This window comes from Triturus cristatus, unplaced genomic scaffold (assembly GCF_964204655.1).
Source record: "Triturus cristatus unplaced genomic scaffold, aTriCri1.1 SCAFFOLD_169, whole genome shotgun sequence".
In the NCBI taxonomy this organism is placed as follows: Eukaryota; Metazoa; Chordata; class Amphibia; order Caudata; family Salamandridae; genus Triturus; species Triturus cristatus.
Window position 1 is genome coordinate 1,867,940 of NW_028187409.1, and position 18,802 is coordinate 1,886,741.

At 46.6% G+C, this 18,802-nt stretch overlaps 1 protein-coding gene across 1 annotated transcript in view; it reads left to right on the forward strand.

Moving 5' to 3' along the window:
• LOC146771175 (ubiquitin-like protein NEDD8) overlaps nt 1-5,346 on the forward strand; it is a 43,837-nt gene extending 38,491 nt beyond the window's left edge. The window contains exons 3-4 of the mRNA XM_085640320.1: nt 4,736-4,818; nt 4,921-5,346. Coding sequence (XP_085496446.1) covers nt 4,736-4,818; nt 4,921-5,014 — 177 coding nt within the window. The 3' untranslated portion in view covers nt 5,015-5,346. The remainder of the gene's footprint in view (nt 1-4,735; nt 4,819-4,920) is intronic.
• The last annotated feature ends 13,456 nt before the right edge of the window (nt 5,347-18,802 follow it).

An 18,802-nucleotide genomic window follows, 5' to 3' on the forward strand; every position in this document is an offset into this window, starting at 1 on the left:
AGACTTTTAGAAAGCAATGTGCTTTACAGGGCTATTCCAGGATCACAGTGCGCTGTTCAGATGCCCATTTTGGAAATGACCCGAATAAACCAGAGGGTAAACCTAGTATTCCTAGATACTAGGGTAACTACAGGCATAAAAGTGCAGTTTTCCTTCAGACTCTTCATGTGCAGTCTTGATTAGAGGAAACCTATGTGAGTGCTAGCAGAAAATTCCACATATCAATAAATGATCATTTGAACATATAACAATGTGCTCCTAGTGATGGAGCAATGGAAGGGCAGAAGTGCAAGCAGTGACTAAGTATGCAAAAGCAATATATCTACAATTTTCACTGGTCACATAGATTAATCCAGGACCTGACTTACAACCGTTCAGAGATGACATTTTCACAAACAATTGATGATCTGTTGGTGTTTCGACCCGCAGAATTACTTAAAAGGGTGCTTCTTTAAGACCCAGGTAGCAACCTAAATAACAATGCAAAGTACTAGTATGACATCACTCTTTTGCAAATCAAGGCAACATTTCTTAGACCCCTTGGTCGGCAAGTTTATAGTTATGCAGGCTCATAAACCACCTCTTTACTGGAAACGCAGTATATTGTCCTTGATCATCGCAATGCAGGATCATAAACCACCTCTTTACTGGAAACGCAGTACATTGTCCGTGATCATCGCAATGCAGGCTCATTAACCGCCTCTTTACTGGAAACGCAGTACATTGTCCTTGATTATCGCAATGCAGGCTCATAACCCACTTCTTTACTGGAAACACAGTACGTTGTCCGTAATCATCGCAATGCAGGCTCTTAAACCACTTCCTTACTGGAAACACAGTACATTGTCCTTGATCATCGCAATGCAGGCTCATAACCCACCTCTTTACTGGAAACGCAGTACATTGTCCGTGATCATCGCAATGCATTGTCTCACTCATTGATAGGTAGGATTTTATGTTAGCACTCCTAGACGTTCCCGGTAATTAAAAGTTTGCATTTGAATGAGTCTGAAGGAACACCATATCTTTAAGCACCAAATTGGAAATTAAGCATTTGCTCACCTTTTACTATAATTGTTCACCCCAAAATTAAGCAACAGCTTATTAACAATGCCATTCTAATGAGCAGGCATTAGAAGAAATTTTTCATACATTAGTATTTAATTAGATCAAAACACTGTTGCAAGCTTTTAGTGTCGGAGGAATGACTACCACCAATCTAGAATTTTTGTTGTTGTTGTTAAAACGAAAAGAAATACTACCTGTAGCTTGTGGTGTAAACTAATATGATGAAACAAGAGAAAATTCAAGATACACGATCAGCTGCCAGTTTGTCTTCATTTGTGTCTCTCAAATTCAAGTTTCAGTAAGAGAAGAAATCCGAGTTAGTATCTGTAACAACATGAAGCCACAAACACAGAGGTTAGACAAATGAATAAAATGTACACAATTTAGTAAAGCAAGGCAAAGATTCTATTGCAATGTGGTATACCTTTCTGTAAAAGGAGCACATGCACTGTACTACCTTTTAGACAAAAGTATTTTGCTCATCTGTGCATCGCAGCTGTGCAAGCAAAAATAACATTTGCAGAGATTTGGTGTGTGTACTAATAATTCATTTTTTTCCCTCATTGAATTTTCAAAAGAAGCTAGGTTCAGTTTAAATTTATATGCAGTGCTGAATATCTGATAATTATAACACTTATATCCATTATATCAATAGAGGCTCCTATAGTACATTTTTATGCTGTTTTAATTTTTACTGCCCAGTTGAAATTTCGTACCTCATTTCATAAACATTAGTAGAGTAAGATCACTTTAATCTCAGCAGCAGGCATTTAACTCTGAGGTCTCTTACCTGCTTGCAGGGGTAGCGTTTGTGAATTTGTTTGATTGCTATATACCTATAAATCCAGGTCTGATGACTTGGTGGACTAATGCATCTACTGTACAGATTGGTGTTTGATCCCGGAACCACAAGTTCAGATCTCAGCAGATTCTCTTATCCTTTCTTCCTCCCAATTTCAATAAAATGTGTACCATTTAGTTGCAAGATGCATAAATGATGATCTGCGAGAGGAGACTGTCCCTATGTAAACTGTGCCCGATTGCTTTCAAATTTCTGTTCACACACAGTCTGAGGAGCTGATCTTTGATTAAGAAAGCTTGTATGTAAATTACCTTTTATCTGAAAAATTAAGCTATTGATGCATGTCTCTATGGATATTTGAGATTGATATGCTATCCCCCAAAATTCACATCTTAGCATGGAGTTAAGATTGCCTTTTACAATCGCCCTATTGCTGTAATCTGTGTAAAAAAAACAAAATGCTAAACTCCAAACTGAACTCTCATCCATCTTCATCCCCAAAGGTTTACCTTTGATGTGTGGTAGGCTGCAAATGGGATTCTGGTTTTTAAAGTGATACCCGATATCTTCCACGTTTAGCGTTACCCAATTTCTCCAGGTCTTATTAGTGGTTACTAGGAAGTGCAATGCTACTGTGTTGACATTTCTGCACAGGGTTCCAAGATGTAATTTGTTTAACATGAAACTTCATTGTTTTATTTCATAAAAATATTTTACAGCAGTTTCCCAAAATCTCATAATTATATTTTTTTGTTCCCTAAAGTTAATGTCCTTGTACCTACTTAGTGCTTTTTATTTCTGTTAAATGATTTTTTCCTGTTTATTTTATTCGTTTTATACAGTGAGTCTTTGAGGTGGTTGGGCCTGTCCAGTTCTATAATGCAGTTGCTGAGCTCTAAACTGATCTGTCTTTGAGCTTAGAGTTTAGATACTGACCTATTGTTAGACGGCGACCTCAGAGGAGCCCGGGAAGGGAGTCCTGACTACCCTGAGACCCACCCTCAAGTATCGTAGCCGGGCACTGGCGGGAGACTCCTCAGGAGGAGAAGTCTCGTAGCGAGGATCGTACTTCGGGCACCACACGACACAGAAACAACACACCGTGCGTTCTCAGGAACCAATCTTTATCAAATAGGTTAGCACTGCAAATATGTACAAGGAGAGCGCGGGCTCAATGAGTCTCGGAAGGGATAGGGGGTAGCGGGACAGTCTTTGGCACAAAAGTTCAAGGTAAGGATGTACCCGGCGCACAGCTCACAATCCTCGAGCTGGGGGGTAGGCTGGTTGTCGTGGGGTCCGGTGGGACCAGTGGAGTCTGTGGAAGCCGCGAGTCACTCAGCGGCTCAGGTACAAGTTCGGAGGTCTTACGGTCTTCAGGGAGCCGCGAGTCACTCAGCAGGGCTCAGGTACAAGTTCGGAGGTCTTACAATCTTCAGGGAGCCGCGAGTCACTCAGCAGGGCTCAGGTACAAGTTCGGAGGTCTTACGATCTTCGGGGAGCCGCGAGTCACTCAGCAGGGCTCAGGTAGTTCTAAGTTCCAGGAGCCGCGACCGCGTCAGCAGGCTCTCGTTGTTCCAGCGTCGAATCTCCGGACAGTCCCAGAGCACCCCTGGTTATAGGTCGACCCCTCTTTGATGTCCGGAGTCTGTGCAGGCAGGGGTCTTGTCACCTGGGGGTCGCTTGTCGGGGGTTTCCTGCCATTGTCTTTTGATCCTTTCAGGGCCGGGTCGGGAGGAGTCCCAGACACCCAGCAGGCGTGGAGCCAGCCTTCAGGGAGGCCGGAGGGCCGATCGAAACCCATCGTCCCAGGGGAGTTGAGAGGTGCGATAGAAACTGCTCCTCCCTCTCTCACCCCTGGAAGCGTGATGTCCTCCAGCCGGAGTGGCGCCTCTAGGCCCGGGTCGCGCTGGGGCCGGGCGGCCATCTTGGTGCATGAAGTGGGCACGCGGGCCCGGGGTGGCCGAAAGGAGAGAGGCCATGGACGAGGGTGTCCGGGTTGAGTGCGTGTGTTCTGGTGGAAAGGCTTGGTGAGGCCGGGGGATTGGGGCCGCCGGCACCAGGTTAGGTGGTGTGGGGACCAGTAGAGCCATGTTACGAGGCCGGGTCCAACACCTATCCTATCCTTGTGCATTGGGACTCTATAGTCCACTTGTTGAGGATTGAAATTCTGTGCCTTACAATCCTTTAGTGCAGTTTCTCTACAGTGTTGTGTTCTTTGGAGGTTGGCTCCGAATGTCACTCCTTCATGGGCAGTAAGGGGGTCGGTACATCTCTCCTGGGCAACAAGGCTGTGTATCACCTTTTCCTTTGGCAAATAGTTCAGTGCATCTTCTTAGTTGGCCAGAGGAATCACCAGCTAGCCATCGAAGGTCAGTGAAACTGTGTGCTTTGACAATAGCCTCATTACATTTTTCCATACCTTTGATGCATTTGTTCATTGGACATAAAGCCATTTGCAGTGCTGTCTGTGGATTTTACAAATCTCAGTCCTTGGTTGGTTGAGCAATTGTATCCATGAATGGGTGAGTTTTTTGCAGCTCCTGTTGATTAGACTGAGGGTCTAGTGCTCTGGTTTAATGGGTAGTAAGCTCTGTCCTGCACCATTCATGGACACTAGGTTCTGTACAGTCCCATACTGATCTGCGTACAACTTTATCTGTTTATTTTTTATAGGTTTGTAGTGCACTAAGTGCATGTCTCATTCTTTCTTCGGAGGGCTCTAATCCCCTAGTCAGTAGTCTGTACCTTGCAGTCCTTGGGCAGGGAAAGGTTGTAGATCTCCTATTTTGAGAGCCATGGAGCTTTGTCCCCTGGCAGTAAGATGCTACTGCTCATTAATTCACACATTGTATTTTTCCTCCTCAGGTGGAGAGAATAAAAGAACGGGTGGAGGAAAAGGAAGGTATCCCACCACAACAGCAGAGACTTATCTACAGTGGCAAGCAAATGTGAGTGAGACTCTCGGGCTGAGTGTATCACATAACATGTAGGAACAGTATTTAGAGCTCCACATTAATATCTGTTTTTCTCCCGGTTTGCTTTCTGTCTAGGAATGACGAGAAAACCGCAAATGATTACAAGATCATGGGCGGCTCTGTACTCCACCTTGTGTTGGCACTCCGGGGTGGCACGGAAAGCCGGTGAGGAAGGCTGACACCCCGACAAACACATCTGTTGAGTCCTAAATGATGCCACCACGCACATCCATACCCCCCCCCCCCCCCCCCCCCCCAGAGCCAGTTCATGCCTGCGCTTGCAGAGACAACTGGAGTAAAAACAAAAGTCCAGACCATAGCTGGTTGGCACAAAAGGAATCATTTTGTATTTTTCTGCTGGGAGGTGTTGGCATATCCTCTGAGTGCATTGTGTTTGATAAGCATGTAGAAAAAGGTTTACTTTGTTACATTTAATTTCCATTGTTGTGAAATCTCGAAGATTTGACTCCAAGAATAAAGAGATTTTAGGTTGTTCTGCAATTCTGGATAGATGTCTCTTAACCTTCCATTCTGATTACCTATCTGTGCATGCTTACCTTTGTGTGGTTCCAGTTATAGGTACACTTCCTTTCTGTTTTGTTTGTTCCTGCCTGTTCAAAGAATCCTTACTCATAAACGTAGAATATTTCCGCTAGCATTCGGGGACCCCAGAACACTTCTCTCCATTTATTTAAGAGATACAACTTTCATTGCAAGTAGACACTTAAAAATTCTAACTGTATTTGTCACCTAATAGTATAAAGCCAGTCAGCATTTGCTGAAATACTCTCTGCAATGGCAAAATTAAATGGAAGAAAAAAACAACATCGCAGCACCCAGCCGAAAAATGTTCCCCTTAGTATAGGGAACATTAAACGTTTGCATTACAGTAGAGAAAAACGAAGGGACGGGTCACCTTACTGGCTAAGAGTGCATTAGGTCGAAAAAGATACAATGGCCCTTTAAGAAGCCTGCAGCTACCATCTCACATCACAGATTGTACTAGCAGTTTATCTCTCGGCTTCAGTTTTTTGTTCTGGATTGTGCTGGCTGGATCCTAGAAGGCTGCCGCAAGCCCACACTGTATGGTCTGTCATCCACTCACTCAACAAATTCTGCAAAAAATGACAGGAAGATTGTTTTAAAGTCAGAGAGAGGATCCACCTGAAGGGACAGCGTAAGACCTAAAGGCTAAAGAGGAGCGAAAGAAACAACAAAAACAAAAGAGTGAGTGTGGGAACCCTCTTCTTGATTATTTTGTTCTTTTAGAAGGGACTCCAGAGAAGGGAGATCAAAAAGGAGGCACAGACACCATAGTTGATATTTCGTTCACTCCTGAGAGTCATAGAGCACCGGTGGATGGAAAACCAGACTTCAGCACAGACCTGTTCACCGTTGAGGAAGAGTTTAACATCGGCCTACGAAGAACATCTGCATCGAGGCTGCCTTAAGCATCAGGATGCTTGCTGTCGAGACATTCAACATCAAAGCATTTAAGATCCAAGTTGACCTTAAAATAACACATTTGAGACCATGTTCATTCCGGCCACCAACATATTCCGGGTCCTGTACCGCCCCCTGGAATTATCAACAAGACCAGTGATAGTGCAGAGGAGCGCTTCCATGTCTCCAGTTGAGAAGATGGCAACACCTGCTTCACAGGTTGTCCAACCCCTTTGGCCTATCTCACCAGCATGCCATGAGAGATGAAAAAAGGGAGGTGGTCACCTACTGATTGTCTAGAATTGTCAAGAGTCCTCCACTGAGTCCCTTTCAACATATACGGCTACATCATTGGCAGCTTCACCAGTAAACTGATCTATGGTGTATAACACCACTTTTCAAGATATATTTACTAGAGGAGGTAATAACGTTTACTTGGGCATTTCTCAAACACGGTCTACGTGATTATGTAGACAGTCCAGCAGTGGTTAGCTCGGAGACCAATATTACATTTGTTTTCAGGATTTTGTAAAATAGCAGTTTCTCTAGCGGCCATGAAGATGGCTAATCCCTGGATTCTTGAAAAGAACGAGTCCTCAAAGCAAGATCTTTCATATTTGTCAGGAACCAAAACCTGATTTAGTCATTGTATCAGCTTTACGAATAAAGGATGTAACCAAAAAAAAAAAAAAAAATGCCAGCGCCTCTTGACCGAGAAAGCAAACGGACAGATGCTGTTTTGTTGCAAAGCCTGCAAATCTGCTGGAGTTGCCCTAAAAAGAGTAAGTAACTCTGCTGTGTAAGGGATATACAACAGATCACTGTTGGAAACACTATGTTCCTTTGCTAATTTACTGAGGGACTGCTGTTCAGAATTCCTAGAGGCTATTCAGTAAGGACAGCTGGTATCGAGCCAGAGTATCAGTACAGCCATTGATTTTGCAGTTTTGGCTGCAATCTAGTTCTGCCAGGGGGAGTCTGACGTCACCCATGCATCCTGTTTGAAATTAACATCCTTGAAATTGAACGCACACATGAAGATAGTTAACCTTCCATTCACCAGGTTAGCTCTGTCCATCTACCACACAGATGACAAATGGACAGGATGAAGAAGGATGTGGCGACAATGCGATAAGCTGGAAACAATCTCTATATCGACACCAAGACAGACGGGGAGTCCATCCCCTCAGTGGTTCTCTCAGCAGAGCTAACCGGTACAATGCCTCCAGGCAATGGAAAGTTCCTGAGATTCATTGTGGAAAAGCTCACTACCAATATAAAGTGCTTCCTTTCAGGTTAAAGTTTGCACCGTGCATGAGTTTCAGATTTATGACATATTAGTCGACCTTAACCCTGATGTTATGTTTCTAACCGAAACATGGCTCACCGAAGCCTCTAATCCGACGATTGCCAATGCCATTCCAGCAGGGTACTTGATTATTAGGAAAGATCGTTGTTTAGGTAGGGGCGGCGGTTTAGCCATTATTTTCAAAAACTCCTTCAGCTGTACCTCTTTAATTCTACCCGATTTAGATGGTGCAGAAAGTTTGGGTTTTCTTTTGAATGTTTCAGCCCAGCAAACGCTAGCGGGAGCTCTGATTTATCGGCCCCCTGGCCCGACCAATAGATTTCTTGAATCTATAGGTCAGCTGTCTGCTTCCATTGCGGCTAATCATAGCCTGTGTCTTGTTTTAGGTGACTTTAACATTCATATGGATATGGCACAGGATCCCGTTACTATACAATTGTATGAATCCCTGGATACTCTTAATCTTACCCCTTACCTCAAACAAGCTACCCATGAAAAAGGACATACCTTGGATCAAGTTTTTTCCTCTGTGAAGATAATATCTGAGGCTCCACTTGCTCTAACGTGGTCAGACCATTACTTAATAAAGTTCAACATCAGGAAAGAGTTAAATAAAGCAGGGCCTAAGGGTAAGTCTCTTTCCCGGAGTAGTTTTAGAGCTTTTAACCTGATGACACCCGAGGCAATTCAGAGGGCCTTAAGTTTGTGCGCTCCCCCACTGTGTGGTCAGCCTGATCAAGATGTATCATCTTGGGAAAACTGGCTAAATCATCAGGCTCAGATCCTGGCTCCCCCCAAAATGAAGGTGGAAAAACTTGTAAGAATGTCTGCCCCATGGTTCACAATCACTTTAAAAACAAGTAAAAGTGCTTGTAAACATCTGGAAAGGATATGGCGTAGACATTATAATCCCGCAGATAAAGCCACGTATAGCCTAGCCTTGAAGGAATTTTAGAAGAAAGTACGCGAAGAGAAAAGATTGTTTCTAATGACAAAAATTGAACAGGCAGCTAATAAGAGTAGGGAACTCTTCACGATTGTGAAAGGCTTCTCCTCCCCTTCTTCCACTAGATGCCTGTTTACTCCTTCTAGTTATTAGATTCAAACGGATGGCTAATTTTTTCCATGATAAAATTACGGACATCCAAAACTCTTTCAAGAGTAAACCTTGTGAAGATAAGACACAGGATGTTAGGCAAGTCAAAAGTCTCACGCAATTCCCTAACGTTAGCCTAAATCAGTCCCTCTCTATCATGAAAAATCATAAATCTGGTTTGCCCTCTGACCCTTGTCCTGCTAAAAATCTTTCAGCCATAGCGGAAGTGATCAATCCTACTGTGAACACTATTTTAAACTCTCTTTTACAGGAGGGCCTTATGCCACAAGTTTGGAAAAGCGCCAAAATTTTACCACTTTAAAAAAAACCTAAGGCCGACCCCGACGATGTCAGCAACTATAGACCGATCTCTTTGTTACCCTTTTTCGCCAAAGTGCTGGAAAGATTTGTAAATAAAGTAATTACTGACTTTTCCAAAGCGAATAATCTTCTCCACCCCAGTCAATCAGGCTTTCGAGCCAATTTCAGCACAGAAACTGCTCTGCTGGAGATGGCTGAGACTGTTAAAATTGTGTTGGATAGGGGTGGCAGCGCGGTGCTGGTGCTGCTTGATCTCTCCGCGGCCTTCGACACCATCCCTCATAATCTTTTACTACAAAGGTTGGAGAGGGGCGAGATTGGAGGCCTGGTTCTGAAATGGATGAGATCCTTTCTCAGTAACCGGTCTCAAACTGAGTGGGTACCCCCTCTCTCAGCTGAAATTCCTACACTATTTAATTTGCACATTGCCCCCCCTCGCCCTTTTGGTGGAAAAACATGGAGCCAAAATAGTATCCTACGCGGACGACACTCAGTTGTTGTTCACTAGTGAGAACGATTCGAAGTTCGATGGGGAATGTATAAGAAACTGTCTTGTGAAGATTTTTACTTGGTTTAATGATAACCAATTAAAATGCAACTCCGATAAATCTGAAATCATTTTCTTTGGCACCCAAACCCATGAAGCTTGGCTTTCCTGGTGGCCACAGGATATGTCTCCCCGCTTTTGGAAGTGACACTTGTAAAGATTCTAGGGGTTAAATTGGACTCTGCTCTTTCCATGAAGACGCAAGTCCAATCGGTCACTGGTATTTGTTTCAGGATTTTGAAAATGTTGAAAAACTTTCTTCCACTTCTTCCTGTATCACATCGAAAAACTGTGGTACAGGCTTTGGTGTTGTCAAGACTCTGCTACGTGAACTCTCTATACTTGGGTCTACCCTTGTATTTATTAACTCTGCTACAAATTATCCAAAATGTGGCAGCCAGGGCTATCTTTCTTATCAAGCCTAGAACTCACACCTCGCATCTGCTTTCTTCACTCCATTGGCTTCCAGTGGAAAAAAAGAATTCACTTTAAGGCTATGGTTTTGGTTTTTAAATCCCTCCACGGGATTGGGGCCCCGTACCTACGAGAAAGACTTCAGCCTTATACTCCTCAACGTTCTTTAAGATCCTCCTCTCAGTCCCTAGCCCTAATTCCTAAATTTAGGCTCTCACGGGTCGGAGGAAGATCTTTTCCGGTTACGGCCTCTCGCCTTTGGAATGGTCTCCCCATCTCACTTCGTCAGAACCCTGATCTTTTGTCTTTCAGATGAAATCTGAAGACGTGGCTCTTTCAGCTCCAGCTGCGTTTGTTGGGTGTCTGTGGTCCTCTGTAGCGCCGGGACACTCTTTGGAGTAGCCGTGCGCTGTATAAATCACGAATAACATAACACCAAGGATATTTTCCAAATGAATGTGTCTGGCCAGCCTACTTTTGAAGGACAACATCTACATCTGTCTGTTTTGTGACACATTCATCAGAGCAAGTTCCATCAGGATTTCAACACCACAATCTGACTACTGCATGGTCAGGGGCTTCATGTCAACTTTGAAAGTTCAGTGTTGACCCCTGTGCAGACTATTTGGGAGGAATTGCAAACAGTGAAAGGAGAAATGTATCCTTTAGAAGACAAAGTATCTGCAATCTTTTAGAAATTATCATTAACAGTTTGAGTCCTTCTCTCACTACACATCAAATTTAATCTGTGCTGGGAATGATGGCATCTTGTACTCACCTAGTGCCCAATAAATCTCCTCAGGGTACCTTCTAACCATGCATGGAGGGTTCATGGTTCAATACAAAGATAATTGAGAAGACAATCAGACACTTGCAGTGCAAACAAAATCTTTCAAGTGGTGGTCCAAAACATATAATCTCCTGAAAGTAATTCCTTTTCACCAGAGCTTGCCTTCTCAAACCACAGTGATGATTGCATCCTTGGCAGACTGGGGAGCCCATTTACAAAACTTGTCAGTACAAGGGCTGTGGTCAGAAACACAGTAACTGTATCATAAAATGACCTGAAGATGAAGGTGGTGTATCATCTAGCGCACTCCACGTTTCTACCGTCCATCACCAACAAATAGTTTGCTAATTTCAAACAGACAAAATGACTGAAATGTAGCATTTAAACTAAGATGACCGCACTTGATCTAGAGTTTTATTTCTAGAGAGTCAGTAACTTGGCACCAGCAATCTATGTATCAAGGTAGTTCATCTCCCAGGTACTCAAAATTGTCAGGCAGACCTGTAACAAGATATCGCGTTGACAGTCACAAATGTGAGCAAGACGACGACGCAGGATATTTTTCAAGACTAGTGTTTTCCACAGGTAGACCTTTTCACTACCAAACAAAATGTAAAATGTCCAAGCTTTGCTTCAAGACTACGCAAACCAAAATCTGTAAGCCGTGCCCTTATGAAAAATCGGTCCAGCAAATTTCTGTACACCATTCCACCACTACCTCTCATTCTATCCATGCTAATGAAAGTTAAACAGACAAATGACACAATGATTCTGAATGTTCCGCCTAGGCAATGGTGGATCTGAGAGATTAATCTGTTAAAAACCACCCAGCAAACTGTAGACCAAACGAATATGCTATTGAAAATTCAGGGAAAGATACATCACCCAAACATGTAATCATTTACCTTAGCTGCATGGCTCTTAAGGTCGTCTAGTATGGTCACCTAAATTTGCTTTAGAATTGCATGAACATTTCTAAAGAATCCAAACGTTCTTCCACCGGGCTCCGTACAACTTTAAGTGGGATTTATTAAGGATTTTATTTGCTATGAGGACGATGTATTCTACATGTAGGTAAATTTATTATGCAATACTCATCCATAAAAGTTAATCTGACTGCTGTCATTGCCTACAGAAACGATCTGATCCAAAGGTCGCTCTTCACAGTCCCAGTAATGAAGAACTTTCTAGAAGCATTAAAGAAAAGATTTCTTCAAAGACAGCAGCCTTCTTCCCCATTGTTCTCGACTAATTAATGGTTTCCCCTTTTGAACCTACCCAGAAGGCCTCATTGCAGGATCTGACTTGGAAAGGGGTTTTTCTAATACCAGTTTACATCTGCTAGGAGGGTCTGTGAACTTAAAGCATTATCTGCAATAGAGCCTTACACTGTGTCCCACTACAGTAGGTTAATGTTAAACACATCCAAAGTTGTTCCCCCTCTTCCCCCAAAAGTAGTTATGAATGTTCATATATTCCTTCATAATGTGCAAGCAAACCATTACTTGGTAAACCAAAGGTGCATTCCATACTAGAAAGGCAACTACTGGTACTTGGTTGAGAAATGTTCACCTCGTGGATATGTGTAAAGCAGCCACATGGAAATCAGCTCTGATATTTACTGAACATTACTGCATGGATGAGGACGACAGGGCTGACACAGTGGCCGGTCAAGCAACATTGAAAAATTAGTTTGCCTGACCTCGGCAAAGCAATACATTTACATGTTTTTTCTTTATGATTTGCTGGGTATTATAGACATAAGCGTCTAGGGATAGCGTGCCATTTTATCCTACGCTTATGACAAACCTATTATACAGAGCAACATGTTACTTGTAATCTTAGTTTTGCATGGAAGAAAGCCTCACAGAAGTCAGAAACAGTCCTTCCTGGATAGCAATAATTCTATCAGTAATGATCTGTTAGTGCATGCCAAGGCTTCTAAAAGATTTGAAACCGTGAGGCATATTGCAAGTAAATGCTAGGAGGTGGAAGCCGCTGGCTACTTAAAGGAGATGTGTATCTTTTTAGCTTAATGCACTCTTAGCCTAGTAGGCACCCATTCCATTGTTTTTTAGGTCTCGCTAGCGTAGGCTGTGCACATGCGCAGTCTCGCTGGTGAGATTTAATGAGATGGGGTATTTTCTGTAAGGGGCATTACGCCCCGCCCCTCTTTTCCATTGGCTGGTGTCACCGTTTATGCTAAACGGTGGGCAGCCATTGGAAAAGAGCTGTTGGTAACTTATTTGCTCGGCTTTGAGCCGTCCCATTTGGACGGGCTTGTCTGCCTCCCTTGCGTCCCAAAAAGTTTCTTATCCTTATGGGGCCAAACACATGGCCCCATAAAGACAAGAAACCTTTTAGCAGGCGAGGCCGTCCAAGTGGGACGGCAGAAAAAGCCGAGCAAATACGTCATGGCGAGCGCTTGTTTTAACATCTTTTCCACCGAAAATAAATATCAAAAGTTCGCTCCAAGTCATATAAAGTACAAACCGTCTGTAACACTTCGGCTGGGGCTGCGCTAGCAGCATTTAATATTTTTGTGTCTACAATAATCATTTTTCTTGCAAATTGTTCGGTAAAGTTTACCGCTGAAGAATGCTAACACAGTAGCACTGTTGGAACCTTAAACCCTTCTCTTAATTTCCTAATTTCTGGCTGGCACGGTGCCCCTACTGCCTCGAAATCCCTGTGAAAGGTGTGTGTGCCGCCTCGAGTATCTTAGGAACCAGATAAGCACAGACATGCCCTACTGCAGTCACCGCCGTCCCAATAACCCTCGCACTGCGCCTAACCGGTGGAACTCATTCCCCAGCCCCCCGTCCCGCTGGCGACCCCAAGAAACTTAGCCAACAAGGATGGTATAGTTGTGGTCGTTGTTGGCCGCAGATTTTATTATGGTTACATACATATCTGGCATGACTTCGGTCATTTTGGGTTATTTGCGAACTGCCATGTCTTTGGACACAAAGCCGTGCCCCCCCATTCGTAGTTGGTTGTACATCCAGTTCGTAAATGACCCGACCCCCCCCCCAACCAGTTCTGTCGTTGGTCCTTGGTAGTCCTTCTTTGGTCCTGTTACCACCGGGACCACCATTTGGTTGGTCACCCACGCTCTCTGCGTGTAGGGAGGGGTAGCTTTTTTCTCCCCGGAGTTAGGCCCCAACTCGCTACCTTTTGTGCCCTGCCAACAGGCCGGGTCTGGGCCGTGAGCGCCGTCCCCGTTTGCTACCCCCCTTTGTTGGCCAGGCCACATCACCCTGCCGTGCGGCATCCCAAGGTGAGCGGCCCTCCTCCTACACACCGCCCTGTCGGTGTGTCTCGTTAGCCAACCATCGTACAATTTTCCGCCACGCCGCAGGGAGGCTCACGTCTTCTTGCGGCTCCCCCCCCCCCTATGCTCTTGTGGCCCCCCCGTTTTTTTGTTTTATCTGCAACCTGCCAAGGCCATAGCGCCCCATAGGTTGTCCCAGAAGACCTTCATCCCTTCCTCTGAGAGATGAACCCCGTCGTGGCCATACAGTTCTCGGCGCCCGAGGTGGATCAGACCGTGTCTGATGGACTCCATGCCGTTGGTGCTGCAAAATTTGTGCATGGCGATGTTCAGTTTCCTTCTAGTATTTTCCACTGCTCTATGCGATTCCGCGCCCCTCCATTGCCCCCTGATGATCATCTCGGACCATAGGATGGTTGTGCCCCTAAAAATTGCAGATTCCCTTGTGAGGTCCTCCTGGATGGTGTGACTTAATGATTTCCTTCCCATGCTGGTCAAGTCATTGCCCCCGAGGTGGATGATCAGTATATCCGGGTGCCATGCTGCATCCGCCAGCAGGTTTCCAAGTGTCGTCATCAGCTGGCTCCATTTCATCCCTGGCTGTCCCAGCCACCGGATACACGTGCCTCTGGGCTTGCCCGCCAGCTTGTGGCCCGTCTGCCGCCACCAAGTTCGCATCCTGGCCACAAATGAATGGCCCACTACCCACACCAGCCGGGGGCACTCTCCTGTTGGACAAGGAATCGCATAACAGACAGTCATCTTTAGCAGCCAGCGTTTTTTTTTTTTTTTTTGTGAACACCCTGCCGTGCGGCATCCCAAGGTGGCACGCTGTGCACACTCACCCTGCCGTGCGGCATCCCAAAGTGAGTGGCAAGACCCTCCCCTGCAGGGTCTAAAGCAACTGTGGCCTGATGTATGTTTTGTATGCCCTGGACCGCCACCGGCCCATGTCCTGAATTCCAGCCCCTGGCATTCCGTGTTATGACACCGCTGTCGCTGCGCCGATCCTGAAAGAGTGAGGAGCGAATGCTCTTGGGGGCAGCCCCGCTTTGTCGAGGGCCTGGCGCATCAGAGCCGTAAATTGAAATCTGCTCAGGTTACTTCCGTCCTGATGTTTGAACAGTGCCCCCCCGCCTGCTGGGCGAGCCTCCATATATCTGCGCAAGCAGCATACAGCGCATGACTTGGTGCCCTGGATGCACCTCAACTGCACCACTGCGCCCCTTCCCGCCTGGTCCGTTTTTGACCTTCGTAGCAGGATTTCCACTGACGCTGCCCCTGGCTTGACGTCCTCAGCCTGGATGCACAGCTCCGCCGGGCCCTGCCTCCTGGGAGCAACTAGTTCGCTAATGCGGAAGGCACCAAAGAATGCTATGGAAAAAGCCGCTTGAAACGGGAGCAGCTCAAAGCTATCTTTTGTACACCACGCCAAGGCCTCCAACAGCTTGCCAAGTCTCTCAAAGTCTATGGGCCTCCTGCCATCAACCTTCTTCCCTTCAGTTCGCCTCCACCCTTTCATGGCCGCCTTGATGTACAAGGATGCCGTCGGGTCCTCCCCTGTATAGATTTTTGCATAATGGGCCATGGCTGCTAGGTGCGCCTGCGCCCAGGACCTAGTCTTTTTGTTGGCAAATGCCCACTGTATAAATCGCTCCACTGCCCTTCTTGTCCCTTCCCTGTCCGTCAGGGATCGCACGCCACCTATTTCCATCACTGTTAAGGCGTATTTCTTGTAGCGTCTAGCTGCCTCTGGCGTGAGGGCCTGGTTCACCAGTATGGATAGATCTACCCCCCCCCCCCAGGTCCCACAGGTGCGCTGGGAAAGGCGTCATGTTCTCGTCTGCCCCAGGTGCCAGTTCCCTGAAACGGTCCATCTGTGACCTGGACAAGGCGTCTGCTACCGTGTTGTCCACCCCCGGGACATGGCGGGCCTTCACCTCCAGGTTCCCTTCCAGCTGTAATTTAACCAACTGACGCATTAGTCGTAGGATGTTGGGGCACCTTGCCGCCCCCTTGTTGATGGCCTGTACCACCCCCTTGTTGTCAGACCACAGTGTCAGCTTCATGTCTTTTAGCTCAAGTTTCCATATGGTCAGTGCCACTATAATGGGAAATAGCTCCAAAAATGTTATGTTGTCTATGATACCCTTTCTGTTCCATTTCTTTGGCCACCGACTAGCACACCACCTCTTGCCGAGAATTGCCCCGAAACCTGTGCTACCCGCAGCATCCGTGAATAGGGCTATCTGTTTGGCTGTTACCCAGCCCTCCCTCCATATGAGGATGCCATTAAAGTCTGCGAGGAACTTGTCCCACATCTGTAGGTCTTGCTTGACCCCCATCCCAAGCCTTACGTGGTGATGCTGGTGTGTGAGGCCTGAGGTCAGATGCGTGAGGCGCCTTGCAAAAACCCTACCCACTGGTATGACCCTGGCTGCGAAGTTGAGCTTCCCAATTAGCCTCTGCAGTTCCTTGAGCGTTGCTTTGTTCCGGCCGCATAGGCCTCGTACCTCCGCCCTGAAATCCTCTACTTTGTCCTCAGGGAGCCTGGCTGTACCTGACACTGAATCTAGCTCTATGCCCAAGAATGTGAGTTTCGTGGAGGGGCCCACAGTTTTTTCTGGTGCTAGGGGGATCCCCAGAGCCCCTGCCAGGTCTTCAAATGCTGCCAATGTGTTCCCGCAGATTGGTGACTGGGGAGGGCCTGTGAACATGAAATCATCTAGGTAATGGAGCTTCCCCCCTTGCGGGTGTCTGATGTGTAGGGCCCACTCCACAAAGGTGGCGAACAGTTCGAAGTTTGCGCATGATATGGCGCAGCCCATTGGCATGGCCTTATCAATATACAGGTTCCCCTCTGTAGGAGAGTAGGGTCTGCTATCCTATGGTCACCCCAAATTTTTGCTTTTTTGCTTCACTGGTTTTTTACATATTGAGGCTGTGGGCCTGCCAATCAGACCCCTAGCCTGCTGTTCTCTCTACTAAATTTACACTATGCACCCTAGGTGCATAACCAATTGGAAGTGGATCACCCTGTGAGCCCCTGTACCAGTGTACACTAGGTACCCAGGGCATTGGTGTATCTAAGGCCTACCAGGGGCTGAAGCATGTATTGTGCCACCCCTGGCCTGGCCTAACAAATTTGACACAACTGGCTGATCACTCAGCTGGGGTAAGTTGGTGTAACCACCTCTTACTTAGGTGTAGTATACCTATACCTAACCGTAAATGGGACACATGTTAACCTATAAGTCACTCCTATGGCAGGCCTTAACAATCCTGAAGGCAGAGTGCTTGGTCCCATGTGAGATGGTGCTCTGGCATGAGCTGAGCCTGTCTGCAGTGGTCGGAACAACTTCCATCTACTGTTTCCAGATATCGTCATACCATATACTCTTAAGTGCATTATGAACCTCGCGGTTAAATGCTATCTTTGGTTTGGCTTTATCAAAACATGTCGAGTAAGGTGTCATACGAATTGGAATACTAACCCCTCGCCAATTCTGGCGACGGGGTTAGCATTCCACCCTTCTAGAGGGACACGACATGTACAGTACCTGAAACCCGGGTAAAATCAGACATAGCCTCAGCTCCACAAAATGGATGCTGCCACCACAGACACAAGTCTGCCCTCCTGCTGCTGGGAGTCCTTCCAGCTTGGGAGGTGTGGACAAAGGGTTTCCTGCCAGGGGAGGTGCGTGCACCACCCCAGACAGGATTTTGTGTATTGGTCAGGTAGGGCTTGAAAGAAACCAGACATGCCTGTGGCTCACAAGGAGCCTCGGTGCATATGCCAGTTCAATCCGGTCCTGGGGCACACCAGTCCCGGGCCTGGGGCGAGCTGGACAAAGGATTGGGGGTGTAACCACCCCCCTTCCTGGTCCCACCCTTAGGGAGGGACCTAGCAGGTAGTCCGGCCCCTAGAATCCGCTTAAAGGTAGGAGCTGTGTCCTAAGACTTCAGACATACTGGAATCAACTTGAAACTAAGAAGAAGACGGGAACTTCGACATTCTGCTGCACAGAAGACTGAAGGAAATCTCCCCTGTGGTCAGGGAGTGACCACCTTGCTAACGCAAGCACCATCCAGCGAATCAACGTCTGCTTTGCCGCCGCCTCCCGCCGGAGCCCGAGCCCAGAGACTGACAAGACCTGGACCTCCAGACCTCTCACCGCCCGATCCACAGTCCCTGAAAAGAGGAGACCCGTGGAGGCACTGACACGTGGAGTCAGCCATCTTGAAACGACCACGACAAGCTGCAAGTGCAACGACCGAGGATCCCTCCAAGTTGTGCTTTGGGATCTGAGAAGCCCAACCCTCGAGCAGCATCTGCACCAAAGGTGAGCCCTCCAGCATCTCCATGATCTGCGTGGGGCCCTTCTGCATTTTGCCACTCGACGCGCCTAACCGGTTGCTGGCCCGCTGGCTAGTGGCCATCTTGGCGACGAACTTCAAGAAATACACCGCTGGTCTGGTTGCTCCAGACTGGCCCTTGCTCCCCTCCAAAGGAGCAATCCCTCTGACCTTGCTGGTCAGAACCATCAGCTTATTTCGTTTTCCACAACAATTGCTTTTGCCAAGGCTTGTTTGCTTCGATCAAGTCGCCGACAGCGCCGACAGCGAGAGCCTGCGTGGGACAGCTCGTGAACCGACTCCTGGATGTCGTCGACCTTCAGGGACCACGTGGCTGCAGAGACAAGCTACACCTTCCTTCCTGTTTGCACCCGACATCGCCTGGTACCCACCTGGTGCCACGCTGG